The sequence below is a fragment of the Anomalospiza imberbis genome, chromosome 17, assembly GCF_031753505.1.
Source record: "Anomalospiza imberbis isolate Cuckoo-Finch-1a 21T00152 chromosome 17, ASM3175350v1, whole genome shotgun sequence".
NCBI lineage: Eukaryota > Metazoa > Chordata > Aves > Passeriformes > Viduidae > Anomalospiza > Anomalospiza imberbis.
In genome coordinates this window covers 13,908,467-13,922,957 of record NC_089697.1, presented here as the reverse complement: position 1 = coordinate 13,922,957, position 14,491 = coordinate 13,908,467, and the positions used below count along the sequence as shown (strand labels likewise).

At 45.8% G+C, this 14,491-nt stretch overlaps 1 protein-coding gene across 1 annotated transcript in view; it reads left to right on the top strand.

Moving 5' to 3' along the window:
• Positions 1-1,738: 1,738 nt before the first annotated feature.
• Positions 1,739-14,491, top strand: part of PTPN1 (protein tyrosine phosphatase non-receptor type 1) — a 32,122-nt gene continuing 19,369 nt past the window's right edge. The window contains exon 1 of the mRNA XM_068208093.1: positions 1,739-1,903. Coding sequence (XP_068064194.1) covers positions 1,841-1,903 — 63 coding nt within the window. The 5' untranslated portion in view covers positions 1,739-1,840. The remainder of the gene's footprint in view (positions 1,904-14,491) is intronic.

Genomic DNA, 14,491 nt, shown 5'->3' with positions numbered 1-14,491 from the left:
CTAGGACTGGGTACCTGAAGATTGTGGGCACAAGCTGCCAAAGAGATAAAGCTTTTACGCCGGAGCAGATGCACAAAGCTGGGGAAGGGTCCGGAGTGTGCTGTGAGGGTGGCTGAGGGAGCTGGGGAGGGGCTGGAGCCCCAGGAGAGGCTGAGGGAGCTGGGAAGGGGCTCAGCCTGGAGAAAAGGAGGCTTGGGGGCCCTTGTGGCTCTGCACAGCTCCTGCCAGGAGGGGACAGCCGGGGGTCGAGCTGTGCTCCAGGGAACAGGGACAGGAGGAAAGGGAACAGCCCCAGGCTGGCCCAGGGGAGCTCAGGGTGGGCAGAAGCAGGAATTTCCCCATGGAAAGTGGGGTCAGGAACTGGAAGTGCCCAGGGAGGGTTGGAGTGCCAATCCCTGGGGGTGTCCAAGGAAGGGCTGGAGGTGGCACTCAGAGCTGTGGGCTGGGGACGAGGTGGGCATCCAGCACAGCTTGGACTTGATGGTCTGGGAGGGATTCTATGATTTGGCATAAATTGGTATCTGCACATTGTGAGGGTCTCAGTTTTCTAGCCCTGGATATCATTGCATGTGAAAGGAAAGCCAGAATTCCGTAGCCCATCCATCAATTTGCTGCGCTTCACGAAAACGAGAGTCATAATGTGTGTCACTCTGCAAATTGCTTCTTACTTCTTTTATATGGGCATATACAGATAAAAGCAAATATAAATGAAGTAGTCTACCCGCTCAAAAATTTCTGGTTATTTAGTAAAATCATTTCTTGAACCAGACTGACACGTTTAAAATGTTACCTGTCACAAGTACTGCCTCTGTGATGGACAGAGATTTATGAAGAAATGCAAGATACACTGATTTTCGAGGTTACTCTGTGAAATCTTCAACCAAATATCAATTTGTTTGGGATATATGACTTGGGGTATCTAGATCTGTATGGTTGGAATATCTGGATTTCAAATCCCGGACTAAGGATGGGGGCTCTCTGAGATGTGTGTGTATGAGTGTTTCATAAGGGCCATTCATTTGGAAATTAATGGCCTTATGAAAAAGCTGAGGTAGACTGACAGGTTTAGCTCCTTGGACAGGACTATAGCATCTGGATAGCACTGCCCATTTCGCAGTAGGAACGCGAGCGCCAAGAACAGGTGATCAAATACCATCCGGAGCTTGTCAGTTTCCTTAGATCAAACGGTGTGGGGCAACCGACACAACTGATTTCAGTCTGCAGACCGTGCAGGAGTGAAAGCCCTCCCTCTCCGTCTTCTGACCGCAGCAAGAGAGAGCGTGCTGCCCGTCGCTAAGCGAGCACACGGACGCGCACCCAAGCCCTCCGCGCTGCCACATGTGGCACCGCCACCGCTCCGCGGGTCCCCTCCGTGCCCTTCCTCCGCACGCCCCTGGCCGCAGGAGAACGCCAGCGCTGCGCTCCTGCCGCAGCTGAGCACAGGACCGAGCCGCTCCCGGCGGCCCGGCCCGGCGGGGGGCAGAGCGGCTCCGCTCCGCCGTGTCCTCGCCGCCGCCCTGCGGCCCCTCCGCCGGGCCGGGGCCGCCGCTCCCGGGGCCGCGGGGGCTGGGGGTCCCCGGGCCCGCCCCGCTCGCAGCCGGCGGCAGCCGCGGGGCCGCGGGCGCGGCGGCGGCCCGGGCGGAGCGCGCTGCCCCCGGCGCGGCCCCCGCAGCCCCCCGGGCCGCGGGGCGGGCCCGGCCCCGCTCCCGCCGCCCCGGACGTCGCGTCGCCGGGGCGGGTGCGCAGTTCCGGCGGCAGCGGGAGGGCGGGGGCCGGGCAGAGCCGCCGCGGCCTCGGCAGCAGCTGCAGCCGGAGCGGCGCGGGGGGCCGGGCCCCCGCCATGGAGATCGAGAAGGAGTTCCAGCGGCTGGACCAGGCCGCCAGCTGGCCCGCCATCTACCAGGTGAGGGGCAGCGCCCGGCCGGCTCTGCCCCGGCCCCGGGCGGGGAGCGCTCCCGCGATGCCGCCGGTGCTGCCCCGGCCCCGCGGGCCAGCCCTGCCCTGCCCTGCCCTGCCCTGCGCGGGCACCGCTGCCCGCCGCCCTCGCTCCCCGCTCGTTCCCCGCCTCAGGGGGCGCCGGGAGCTGCTCCCGCTGCCCGGGCGGGCGGCACCCCGGCCGAGCTGCAGCCGCGGGCCCGGCCGGGGCGGCCCCGCTCGGCGCTGCCCGCCCGGAGGAGCTGCCGCGGGCGCATCCTCGGCCGCGCTGCCGGGCTCGCCGCTGGAGCCCCGCGGGGACCTGGGTCCGCAGGAGCTGTTCGAGCTGCCCCTCCCGAACCGGCGGCGAGTCCGTCCCATCTGCCTTTGGGTTAGACCAGAGAAGCAGCGAAGGGGGCATCGAATGCATTTAGCTTTTCAGTCACCTTAATCATAGAACAGAGCCTGAAACAGCGTATTAGCAATGCTTGTGCAGCTAGCTGGGACTGGGCTTTTATTGTGTCGCTTACTGCATTTAGATTTTTTTGTGATATTTAAAGCAACACTGTGACAAACGTTAATGCTTGCAATAGTATTTGCCTTCTGGATCCGGCTTCGCATGCAAGCCACAGAAGTTCGTGCTTTTATCTTTAAAAAGTTCTTCACACCTTTATCTAAAATGAAGTTTAAGAGAAGCTGAAATACATGAATGACTGGGCGGATGTGTTCAGTCAGATCAGGCAGCGTTGCTGTAACATCCATTTGAATGTTTAAGCTGGTATATTGCATAAATGAATGACTTGAAGTTCATGTTTGCAACATAGACGTTGAGCTTTGTTTCTTTCAGTGTGAATTTCTCTGGCAATAGACCATTGAGAGGAGTTGTATAGAAGTGAAATAAAAGGACTTCAGTTTCAGAATCGCAGCAGGCAAGATTTAACAGCAATAGCTTGCAGGGTGAACATCTTCAGTTGTCTGGCATTTAGAGAATAAGCATGACATGTTGAGCCTGCTTTTCACAAGGTCCATTTCCTACATTTCCCTGCCGAGTGTCAGTGCTTGCTGACTGTATCAGTTGAACGTCATGTGGATCTATGACGTTATGTTTTTGCTGAACTGTTCTGGATGATTTGGTGTGTTGCAGGCTTAGTGCTCAGGAAATGATTTTGAGTAACAGAGCTTTGTAATTGAAGTGGTACGTTTCTACAGGTACAATTTAATTACAGAAGTGAAATATCTAAGTAGAATGAGGGAATGGCCCATTTTCAATGAGGGATTAGCATTCAGTGATATTTTTGTCCTGCTCTCTTTGAATGATATGACTCAGTGGCCTGCTCAAACTGTAGCACAGCATGAGCCTTGATTGAGGACTAAAATTCAGTTTTAAAAAGGACTGAAGTGATTCTTTGATTTGCATCCAACTATTGACAAGCACAGGGGGTGGGATTTTTACTTGTTTTTTTTTTCCCTGATTGATTAGTAAATATGTGCATCTATGTCATGAAATTCAGTTTCTCAACTGCATCCTGCTTTTAAATAAGCTGTTGGAAATGGCATCTTGGCAGGTCGTGTACATCTGGAAGAACAGTGTACTTCTCTATGAGCTGTGCATTTGGTGTCTGAGCTGTGACATTAGCAAAGCAGTTTTCCTACAACGCTGGTTTTTGCTTGAAGAATGCAGTAAGTAGAGCAGTGCATGTGATTGGTGCAGAAAAGCATCTTCCCCCAGGGTAATTGTACCACGGGCTTCTGGCACTCAGTGTTGTGGTTGTAACTGCTGAAATCCAGAAATGCTCACCAGTGCTGCAGGTGAAGCATTCTGCAGCTTGCCCGTGTTCCTTGTCTCAGTGTGTTATCTCGAGATACAGCACAGCATCTCCAGGAGGAATTAGCAGTAGACAGGGAGGTGTGGCTAAGGGAGACGTGTCTGGGTGCCACATGACTTGGAAGGGTTAAAATTGTCCATGCTTCTTTTTTTTGGACGAGCGGAAGCTGTGTTCAGCTATGATAGTACAGTTGTGAAAGAACAGAATTTAGATGACCTTCTTTTTTCAGCAGAAGTAATCCCAGGATGGGGACACAAACATTTCGAAATGAGGACCTTGTTTAGGTGATTTTGTGACGACCATGTCTTGGGCACTGCACAATAGTGGAAGCATTCTCTGTACAGCTGGTCAGATCAGGGTGAACAGTGATGAAGTTCTTTCTGTTCTGTTACTCTAGGGTTTTTTTGAATGTTTGTTTGGTTTTTAATACCTGTTTCTATCCCTTACTTTCCTCTAGATTTGCTTGTAACAAGAACTATGAGCCATGAGATTCTGTGGAGGTTGTTCAGGGATCCAAGTGAGAAAAAGAATTGCTAAGGTTCTGGCTGTTGCTTGTGTTTTAGAGAAACATAAGTGTAAGAAAGGCACATTCAAATTAAAATCCTCTTCCAGAAAACAGTAAGTTAGAGGAATGTGAGCTTTACCATGTACTAACTGCGGTAAAGGTGTGCAACAGAAAACAAATGCTTAAGGGTATGTGAATGATATGCACCCTGCAGAAATATCATTAGAAGTATCTATTGGAATGAGAAGCATTCACTCTGGAGATGTCACAACGAAAAACCCATACCCCAAAGCTAAGGAAAGCACAGTTTAGGCTCTTAGAGAAGGGAAGAAAAGTAGATATTTGTCCAGAATATCAAACCAACTGGATGGATATCATCAAAACAACAATGACTGGATTGTCATTTGCTCACAGTGAGTGCAGGATCAGATTTTCATAGTAATTTTACATGCAGAAGTCGTTCAGAACTTTAGGAGATACTTTAGTTTCTAACTTTTTACACAGGGCGATAGAATGAAATATTATCTTAAAAACACATCCCTCAAATACAGATAGAGTGGCTTCTTGTGTTTAAATAAACCAGATATGTTGACTTTAGTATGTTGGCCAATGGTATTAACTTTGATGTGCTTATCAGGAGCAGTAAAATACCTCTGAATTATTTACTGACGTACCATTCAACTGGGGATTCCATTCACTATGGGTGAAGGTAGAGCTGACGTTTGGGGACCGCTCATGCAGAGTTTTCTGTGTGAAGGTAGCAAAATGAAACTAAAATGTTTAGTTCTTTTCTAGTTTGTATAGTTAGTGGAATATGTAATAAGAGCTGGATATAGTTTCGATTTTCCAGCATGTTTGGAAGTGAGTATCCTGAAAACAGATCTACCTATCTCTGGAAAGCTGAAGTGTAGTTGGAGTTGGGTTTGAGGCCTGTAAATAACTGTTCTCAGTTTCTTTATCCATTTTTGATGGTATTTTAACCAAATATTAACATGAATGTTTGAATGCTTCAAACCTCTCTAAGCTAAACTAAAATACTACAAATTATGAAAATTAATGAACTTAATTCAGATTATGGGAGGAAGATAGAAAGGTATCGTGGACATTTTGGATATCCCTCTGTCAAGACGTAAAAGGCGTGGGAAGTTTTTTAGGTATTCACTATCTCTGGAAGAATATTTGTAGAATATTTTCTTATGTAGATGAATTTTGATGCTGTAAGTAAACTGTGAAATGGTTGACCCTGAAGAATTGTAACAGTGTGGTTGTGTTGTGTATTTAAAGTCAATGGACAGGAAGCTTTAGAAGTGTTGTTGGTTTTTAAGCTGCAGCAAGATTGCAGGCTGCAGTCTGAAAGCATTTGGGTTACTCCTTTGCTTGGGTGCTAAGCAGCAGATAAATTGTGGCACGAACATGACTTTTGTAAATGCATCTTTGTGCTTTATTCTGCCAGTTCTAGCTGCAGGTCTCTGCATGCAGTGCCTTGCCACTGCTCAATTTGTGCTCTGTTGATTCATTTGAGGCTCAGCATAATTGGCTCTGGTTGTGGAAAGCTGGTTTAGAGCTCAGGGTAGCAGGGAGTCTCTCTGTTCCTCCAATAAGCTGAAGATATTCCATGTTTTCCTGTGCTGTACACCGAGTCCTCCTACATGTGTGCAGGGTTAGTGATGCAGAAGCAAAGTGTCGGTGGCTCCCAAAGTCAGGATCCTCCCTGCAAAGCAGAGCTGCTGTTCAGCTGCAGGTGATGGCACCTTTGTGCCCCTGGGACTGGCTCAGGGCTCTCTGCTGCCTGGGTTAGGCTTTACTGCTGGCTCTTTCACAGCAGCACCAGTTGTGTCTGCTGCTGGCAGATTTGAGATTGGTAAGTCCCATTATATGAAGCTACTGAGCCACTCAATCTTGCTTTTTCTACAGAGTTTAAATACTTGAACCCAGAGCTTCTGTGATAGTCTTGCTGGAAGCAGAGCATGGAAAAATGGAGCCTGTTATGGTTATCTTTTGCTAAAAATCTAGAAATCATACAATGTACACACAATGCTCACCTACTTCTGAGCATTTTTGGAAGGGTTTTATGGTGTTAGTGTGTTCTTCCACATGGTATTGTTGTTTCCCCTGTGTGCTGCAAGCACAGATGTATGAAAGAAAACTGTTAAGGAGAAAGCAGTGTTGGCCATATGCCAAATGATGGTAAATTCAAATAGAAATAGCCCTTGTAAGCAGAGAATAAAATGTGGTAGTGGTAGGCCAAATATTTTTCAAACTAAAATAACTTTCTAAATATACTGGGTAGGTTTGAAATAACAGTTCATCCTACAGTTAACTAAACATTAAAATTAAATGTTTTCCTGTAATACTTGCTTTGCAAATGGACTTTCTCCAAGGGTTCTCTGTAGCTGAGCCTTCAAAAGATGTGGCTTACACTGAAATATCACTGCTACTTTCTTGTAAACATGAGAATTACCAGGTTTTAGATCAGTGTCACTTGCATAAGCTAAGTATGTGTTTGGGTTGTGAATTTAGCCTCATTAAACACTTGAGGATACTCAGTGATTCCTTACTAAGTGATTGCTCCTCTGCAGTGTTCATAAGGAACACACACTTGGTCTGGTGGCTGAGCTTGGATGTTTGCAGCATTTACCACTGAGGTTTTCTGGGGGTTTTTTAGTCATTGGTCAACTTGTTTCACGTTGATTTGCAGAAGAGGTGGTTTTTTCCTCTCTGGTGCCAGGAGACATGCCCTTGCTGGTTTGACAGGGAGAGGCACTTTGATAGAGCATCCAAATGCCTTTGTGTGTTCACTTTGTAGATCGTGTAGTACAAATGCCAGTTCATTTTCTACCATACTCTGTGAATTCAGATGTGCTTTTTCTCTCACCCACGCAGAATATAGCTCAGATTCAACAGCTTGCCTGTCATATTATACCAAGAAAAACTGGTAAAAGTGATTCTTGGAAATGCATGTGATTCTGCTAATAGTGATAGCTGATCTACTTTCAAATTGGGTTGTATCTTCTGCATTTAAGAAAGCAGGTTCATAGAACAGTAGCAAAAAAATTTACATCCTGGTTGGGAAGGAAAATGAGCTGGCATAATATGAAACTTTCAGAAATGTTTTTCTATTTTTTCTTACTTTTATTTCTGTACACTTTCCATGTGTACAGTTGTGTCAGCTCTCGGTTGTTGTGGATGCTTTAGGAACTTGTAGTTTAAGGGGTTGAAAGTCACCTTCAGCACTGAGGGTGAAGAGATCAGTGGTGAAGATTTACCTGTTTCACCAATGATGAAGAGATCATTTAATCAGATTTGCATTGTTCTGTGCAGTTCTTTTCTTTTCCTTAGAAGGTTCAAACAGTTTCTACATCAACAGAAATAGAAAATAAAGTAACAATACAGCAGGTTTTGCGTTCTGCCAGTTTAGGCAATTACAGAAAGACCTCTGTGGAGTACAGGGGTGAGTGTGGAGCTGGGCAGACCGCACTGCAGGCAGAGAAAGCCCTCCCCTCTGGGCTGACAGCTCTCTGTACTTCATGTACTAAAATAATTGCCAGTTCAAAATGCTACTACATAGTACTGTTCTGACCTTAAGGCAGCTATTATATTTGTGATCTGTCAGGTGCTTTTGCTTGTATCTGAAGTTCCCAGAATTTTATGCTGCTTCTGTCAAGTACTGGATTTTTCAAGTACTTGATGCTGAGAGCCATCCTACAAAAGACACTCTGTTTCTCAGATTCTTTGTATTTATATGGAACAAGTGTTCTACACATAGAGAGGAATGTTCTCATAACCTTCTTCCCCTGTGCACAGTTCAATGAGAATTGCTTGTTTATACCATTCCTGATCCCACAGTAACAGGTTACAGTAACATAAACAGCGTGACCTTTTAATGCGATGGCAGGAAGTAAAATGTGAAATCTATTTTAGAAATGCATCTTTGACTAAGGAAGAGTATACTTCCTTTTTCTGACAGGAAAAATAACCCATGCTCGTTCAGAAGATCTCGATTCCATTTTACTGTGTGGGGCCTGGTTTTTCCAGTCTTCTGTACAGTCATTGCAGCTGCTTGAAGTAGGACTGAACCTCTGCCATCCTCATGTGGAATTGTATCTTCTTTCTTAACATTTGCACAGCCATCAGTGACTAAAGATAGGGGCTACAGGAAAAACACAACTCTGACACAAGCAAGAGGTTTTAGTAAGAGGAACTTCTTTTGGAAAGAAGGAAAGGGTGGGTCATTGGAGCAAGAACTGGAAAAATGCTACATAGCTTCTTAAACAGCTAAAATACATATTGACACGTTTGACAGAATTTCCTCATATGTCTGGAAGTGGAAGAGATACGGGGAATTCTACCCAGTAAAGGAGTGGGGGTGGACAGCCACCCACCTCTGGAAAATGTTTTTGTTTCCTTCCTTAAGAGTTTGATTAAATTGGAAATCAACACTGTCACTTCTTTCTTAAACTTCTGCCAATGGAGAATTTTCACGGTAAATCGCAGTTGCTACCTAGAGCTTCGTGGTCTGTGGGATGTTACGAACAAGAATCGTGTTTCAGCCTGTACTTTTTTTCATTCCCGGTATTGAAACCTTCTCAGAACTGGCCTCAAGTGTTCCATGAGCAGAGCAGGTCTGCCCTCGTGCTGTTTCAAAGCTCCTGTAGGGAATGTGTGCAGGACAGCGTGTGTTGGGAGCCAAGAAAGCCCTTCCTCTGATCCCTGCACATTCCTGAGCTGGGGTGGCACCGGTAGGGCACTAAAGTTGCAGGGTTGGGGTTGGTGTGAGCACTGGGGCAGTGCTGTTTGGCTCTGAGCAGCGTTACCTGCCTGGCTCATCAGTGACTTCCCTTTGGAAATCATTCCCTTTGCCTTCTGCTCTCCAGCAGTCCCTGATAACTGACACACCTCCTGAGAGATAAACCAGGAGAGCGTGTGGCACCTGGCTCGTGTTGGGAGCAGCAGGGCACGGCAGCCTGGGCAGTGCTGGCCTGGGGAGAGGGAAGGTCTGATCACTTGGAGGTGCAAAGCTTAGGGTGCTCAGCCCTTCTGTGGAGAAGGGCTCAGGAACAGGGCTCTTTTCAGGGGCCCTCAGCTTCTGGAGCTTCTTTGCCCTGTGTCCATCAGACTCATCTGGTGCTCAGTAGAGGCAAAAGATTGGAACAGGAGGTTGAAAATATGTGCAATCTTTAGAGCTATAAGTTCCTGGATTTATTAGCCCATGTGAGAGCATTAGTGGAGAGGTCTAAACTTACCAGTCTTTTAGAGGCTGTCAGGAAGCAGACGGAGCAGAAAGGTTTCATGGAAACTACTGCCTTACATCTTATCTGTCATTGATTTTGTGTTTGTAATTTGTGTTAAGCTGACCATCAGGAGCCTCCACTGGGAGCCAAGCCCATCAGACAAGGCTTTGCTCGGTCACCCACACAATCCAGTGTACAGGATGCTCCTCTGTGACTGACTGGCTGACAGCAGGAAATTCCTTGTGTGCTGCTCTGCCTGCTGAGTTCCCTACCACATGAAATTTGGGGTGGTAAAACTGTTATGTGCTTATTATCTTCTAAGAATAGCGAAATAAGTTAATATTGCTACTCAGTAAGGAGCAAGCATTCAAACATTTATTGCTTTAATGTAATAACATCTACATATTTTGGCTTTTCTTGTTCCAGAGTCTTTGCTAACAATGTGTTCTGCATATTAAACTCTCTCTACAGGCAAAATTGTCTTGAAATACTTACAGAAGATAATATAATCTAAAAATGCTTTGCCCTCAGCAGTGTTGATATTAAAGGAGGCATTTGTGTGTGATTCTGATCGTTGATAACCTTTATTTGTGGATCAGTGCTCAGAAGCCTTTGGTGTAGCTGTCTTTTGGGGATGGGGAATGGAAAGGGTTGTGATAGATGTGAAGGGTTTATTTAAAGATATTTACTGCATTTTTTAGTATTATTTTTTCTGTAAGTGTTCCAGATCTGTTCTACAGCTGCAAATGAGGATTTGAGGTAGACATCAAATGATAAAGCATGTTTAGTCACAACTGATAACTGGCTTTGGCTGGCAGGAAGTGGAACACGATGAGCAAGAGTCTGGTGGAGCCTGGGGTGTGGTGGGTTCAGTGCAGCACTGTCTGGGCTGGCAAGCAGTGCTGGAAGTAATAGGAGTCATGTGTTTCCAGACAGGATACTGCCACTACCAGAGGTAGAAGTTGTGAGGGTTGCTTGGCTGTGCTAAATCAGCTGGTTTAGTTCTCAGAATTAATTATTTTTAACTAACAGGATGAGTAGATGTATGCAGTGGCAAAACTGTTTATCTCATCTGATGCACACAACTGACTCTCACTGCAGTCTGTTTCATTAGCATGGGGAGCATTCACCAGTCCTTTGAAGGCCTGGCTTGTCAAGTTTTGCAGTCTTTTTCATGTGCTGGAGTGCAGAGTGGGAATCTGTCCTGCATTAGGATGTCTGTGAGCATTTGTCTTGATTATGTGATGTCCCTGTTTAACACTGACATTTGTTTTTATAAACTCTCAGTTGCTTTCAGATGAGAAGATGTCCTGACAGAGGGCATGAAAGCTCTCTGTCCTGTAGTGACAGTTCAAACATCCTCTAATAACACAGGATTGGTTCTGTCAGTATCTTGAAGCATTGCTTTGCAGCTTGGAGAACTGAAAATACTGAATACATTTTAGCTTGTAAGGTCTGGCTGGTTTGGGGTTATGGGAGGGGTTGTCTTTATGCCATTTCCCAGGCTTGTTGGCCACAGGTGGATTTTCTTACACATTTACATCTCTGCTGTAAGTATTTAAGGGTTAAGTTTTCCTTTCCAGAAAGTGTATTGGCTTTTTCTCTCTGACCCTTAGAGCAGTTTACTACTCTGGAAGCAGTTGCATAAACATTGTGCTTTTATGTGCAGCTTCTTTTAAACCTTGGTGCAGGGCAGAGGTGTCCAGGCATCCTGCCCCAGAGCCAGCTGGGGGCTGGGCCGTCCCCATCACTGCCACCGTGCCCGTGCAGCCCCGGCAGGACACGCCAGTGCCACAGGTGTGGGCTGGGGACACAGGTGTGCCAGCTGGGGGCTGGGCCGTCCCCATCACTGCCACCGTGCCCGTGCAGCCCCGGCAGGACACGCCAGTGCCACAGGTGTGGGCTGGGGACACAGGTGTGCCAGCTGGGGGCTGGGCCGTCCCCATCACTGCCACCGTGCCCGTGCAGCCCCGGCAGGACACGCCAGTGCCACAGGTGTGGGCTGGGGACACAGGTGTGCCAGCTGGGGGCTGGGCCGTCCCCATCACTGCCACCGTGCCCGTGCAGCCCCGGCAGGACACGCCAGTGCCACAGGTGTGGGCTGGGGACACAGGTGTGCCAGCTGGGGGCTGGGCTGTCCCCATCACTGCCACCGTGCCCGTGCAGCCCCGGCAGGACACGCCAGTGCCACAGGTGTGGGCAGCGGTGTCTGCCTCACCCCAAACTGTGTTGGGACTGGGAGCTGAGCAGCTCAGAATGCTGTAAGGTTTAATATTAACCTCGCTAACTTAGGTTGCTTTCCTAAACACAAATTAGACAGTCATGTGGAAAACCAGGAGTATCCTAATTCTGCTTTATCTAACATCTGTTTTCAGCAGTACTGTTTGTTCTCAGCAGGTTTTTGTGTGCACTGCAGTAGCTTGGCAACCTGTAGGTTGCACCATTCAGTGAATTCAGTATGGTTTTAATCATCACCACGATTTTCCTTTCCAAATTTGAATATCCTAAGTACAGTGGAGTGGGCATCTGTAATTATAACTGCAACCACCACGTTAAACAGATCCCAACTGAAGCAAGCTGTTCATGCAAATTTGTAATCCAGCAAGTTCCTTCAATTGCTGTCCAAAAGCCTTTCTTAAGAAAAGATACTTAAAACTTCTTTCTGGAAATGGTAGTTAACCAGTTACAGCTACTTTAAGTTCCCAAAGAGGAATTTGGTCACTATGCTGAGAACCAAAGCTACTGAAAGCAGGGCTGGTTGCTGGTTCTGCAGCAGGAGCAAAGCTCAAGTTTGACCTTTCCCTGCATGCAGAGGCATGAACCTGCATTGTGCAATCCTGGTAATTGTACATTCTCTTTAAACTCTTGGAATCTTGTTAGGTTAGAAATGATAAAAAGCTTTTAGTCGCAGTGTAATGAGCATGCTTTGGCAGAATGAATCTGTAGTTCCATTGCCTGTCTCCTTACTAATGGCCAACGTGGTGAAACATTCTTTTGCCATGGATTAGAACAATTATACCCTTAATTGTAGATAGAATGCAGACCCACTTGCATTATGGAGCTGGTACCTGTGTAACATATGGTTCATAATTTTGAATGCATGGGGTTCCTTGATACTAAATAAATTCAGTTTTCCCCCTCATACATCTGACTTAAAGTCTGCATCTCAAGAAAGCCAGTAAAGCAACACACGGCACAAACATCTTCAAGGAAATGAAGTTTGCCACTGAAGAAGATGTAGATAATGATATTTTTAATAGGTAAAGCAGAGTTCACAATTTCCCTTACAATTCCTCCACTCCCTTTCTGGTGTGTATTGGTACTTCCTCTACATACAACCTTATATCTTGGAGAATTTTTATGGAATTAATAGAAAGTTGGAAATACGGCTGTTGCTTTCCCATAGTATTCTAAATAGAAAAACAACACTGACATGGACTGAGCATGTGCCCCACTGTAGTAATGGTGTGACTGTTTCATTAACGTGTGCATATACATTAGAAAGTTCAGTCTAGCTTTTAAATTCACGTTGGAGTACCCAGTGTCAGTGAAATTGTTTATGCAACACCCCTTAGCCATGAGGGAAGAGAAATTTGCCTTTTTTTTTGTTTTTCTGACTTTGCTTTGTGTTTCATAGTAGTGAACAGCTTACTTGTGTTAGAACCAGGACCTTTCTTCTCATCTGAAGCAGCTGGGAACTGGACCTTGCCTTTACCTTTCAAGGCAGGCTCTTCTGAATGCTGCAGGTGGAGGGGAGTTGGCCTTTACCTCATCAAATGAGAATATCTGCCTTTATAAATGAAACATTTCAGAAAGAGTAGTGGGAAGTCTCTAAACATTCTGTTGCATCTGGTGTGGTAACAGCATTGTGCTGTGAAGGCTAATTTAGTAGGTTTTGGAGAGAGAAAAAATCTTTGGGGCTCTTACAATATGCAAACTAATTAGAGGTTACAGTAAACACAGCTGTTTCTGGCCAAGCTGACTAAGCTAGGAATTCAAATTACTATTTTTAGCCATCTTACAAGGTCTCTAGTTTTCAATGATACCCATGCTATTACTTCTGAAAATTATATTGTGTATTTATCACCCTGACAATAAGCATTTTTAGTGCAACCAGTCCATTACTTTTTAAATCGAACAAAGTGTTTGCAGTTCTGTGAGATATTGTGAAGATACCCTCAAAATCACATTCTGAAGAAGTTTCTTTTATCTACTAAGCTTTGTTTGGACCTTTCTGCAAAGATTACTGGATGAGAAAAAGCATTCCTCAAAATCTGAGAACTGAATAGACCTACTTCATGCATAAATTTGTTCCTTTTTTAAAAAAAAATCAGTCTAATTTTAACATAGCATATGGCAAGCTGGTGTCTAAAACTGCTTTAACTGGCTGTACTTTCTAAATGCATATATAACTTGTTTAACTCCAGATAAATATTAAAGAAAAGCCATTGTAATTCATATTTTCTTCTGTGAACACCAATAGCTTGCTTACTCTATCCTATAAATTATAATAGATAAAATCTGAGTTTAGTTTTATTCAGTGTTGGGGGTAGAAAATGAGGCTTGCAAGTTTACTCTGTTTTCACAAAATCCTGTTTCCATGATCATAAGAGACTTTTGAACCAACTCAAGTCAAGAAAATAAAAATGAGGCAAACTCCAGAAGTTCTGATTCCTAGGTAAGAATCCTTTGGTTTCTGGCTTTGTATCATCACGGAAAATACAGAAATATGCCACTGAGAGTTAATCTAGAGGTGCTTTTGTATTTACAAGAGGTTTCTCACCAAGACTTCAAGAGGAATGCAGGGTTCCCAGGCCTGGCTCTGAACGCTGCTCCCTTTCAGGGCCAGTTCTTTTTTCCACAGTGCTCATGATGGGGTAGGGGAGCTCATCTAAAGCTTTTTCCCCTTTTCTCCAGGATCCAGGGAAAAAAAGCATTCCTACAAGAGCCTGCAAATAATTGCCCAGAGAAATGGCCTCCCTGCTGAAGGGAGAACTCCAGAGCTGTCCCAGCAC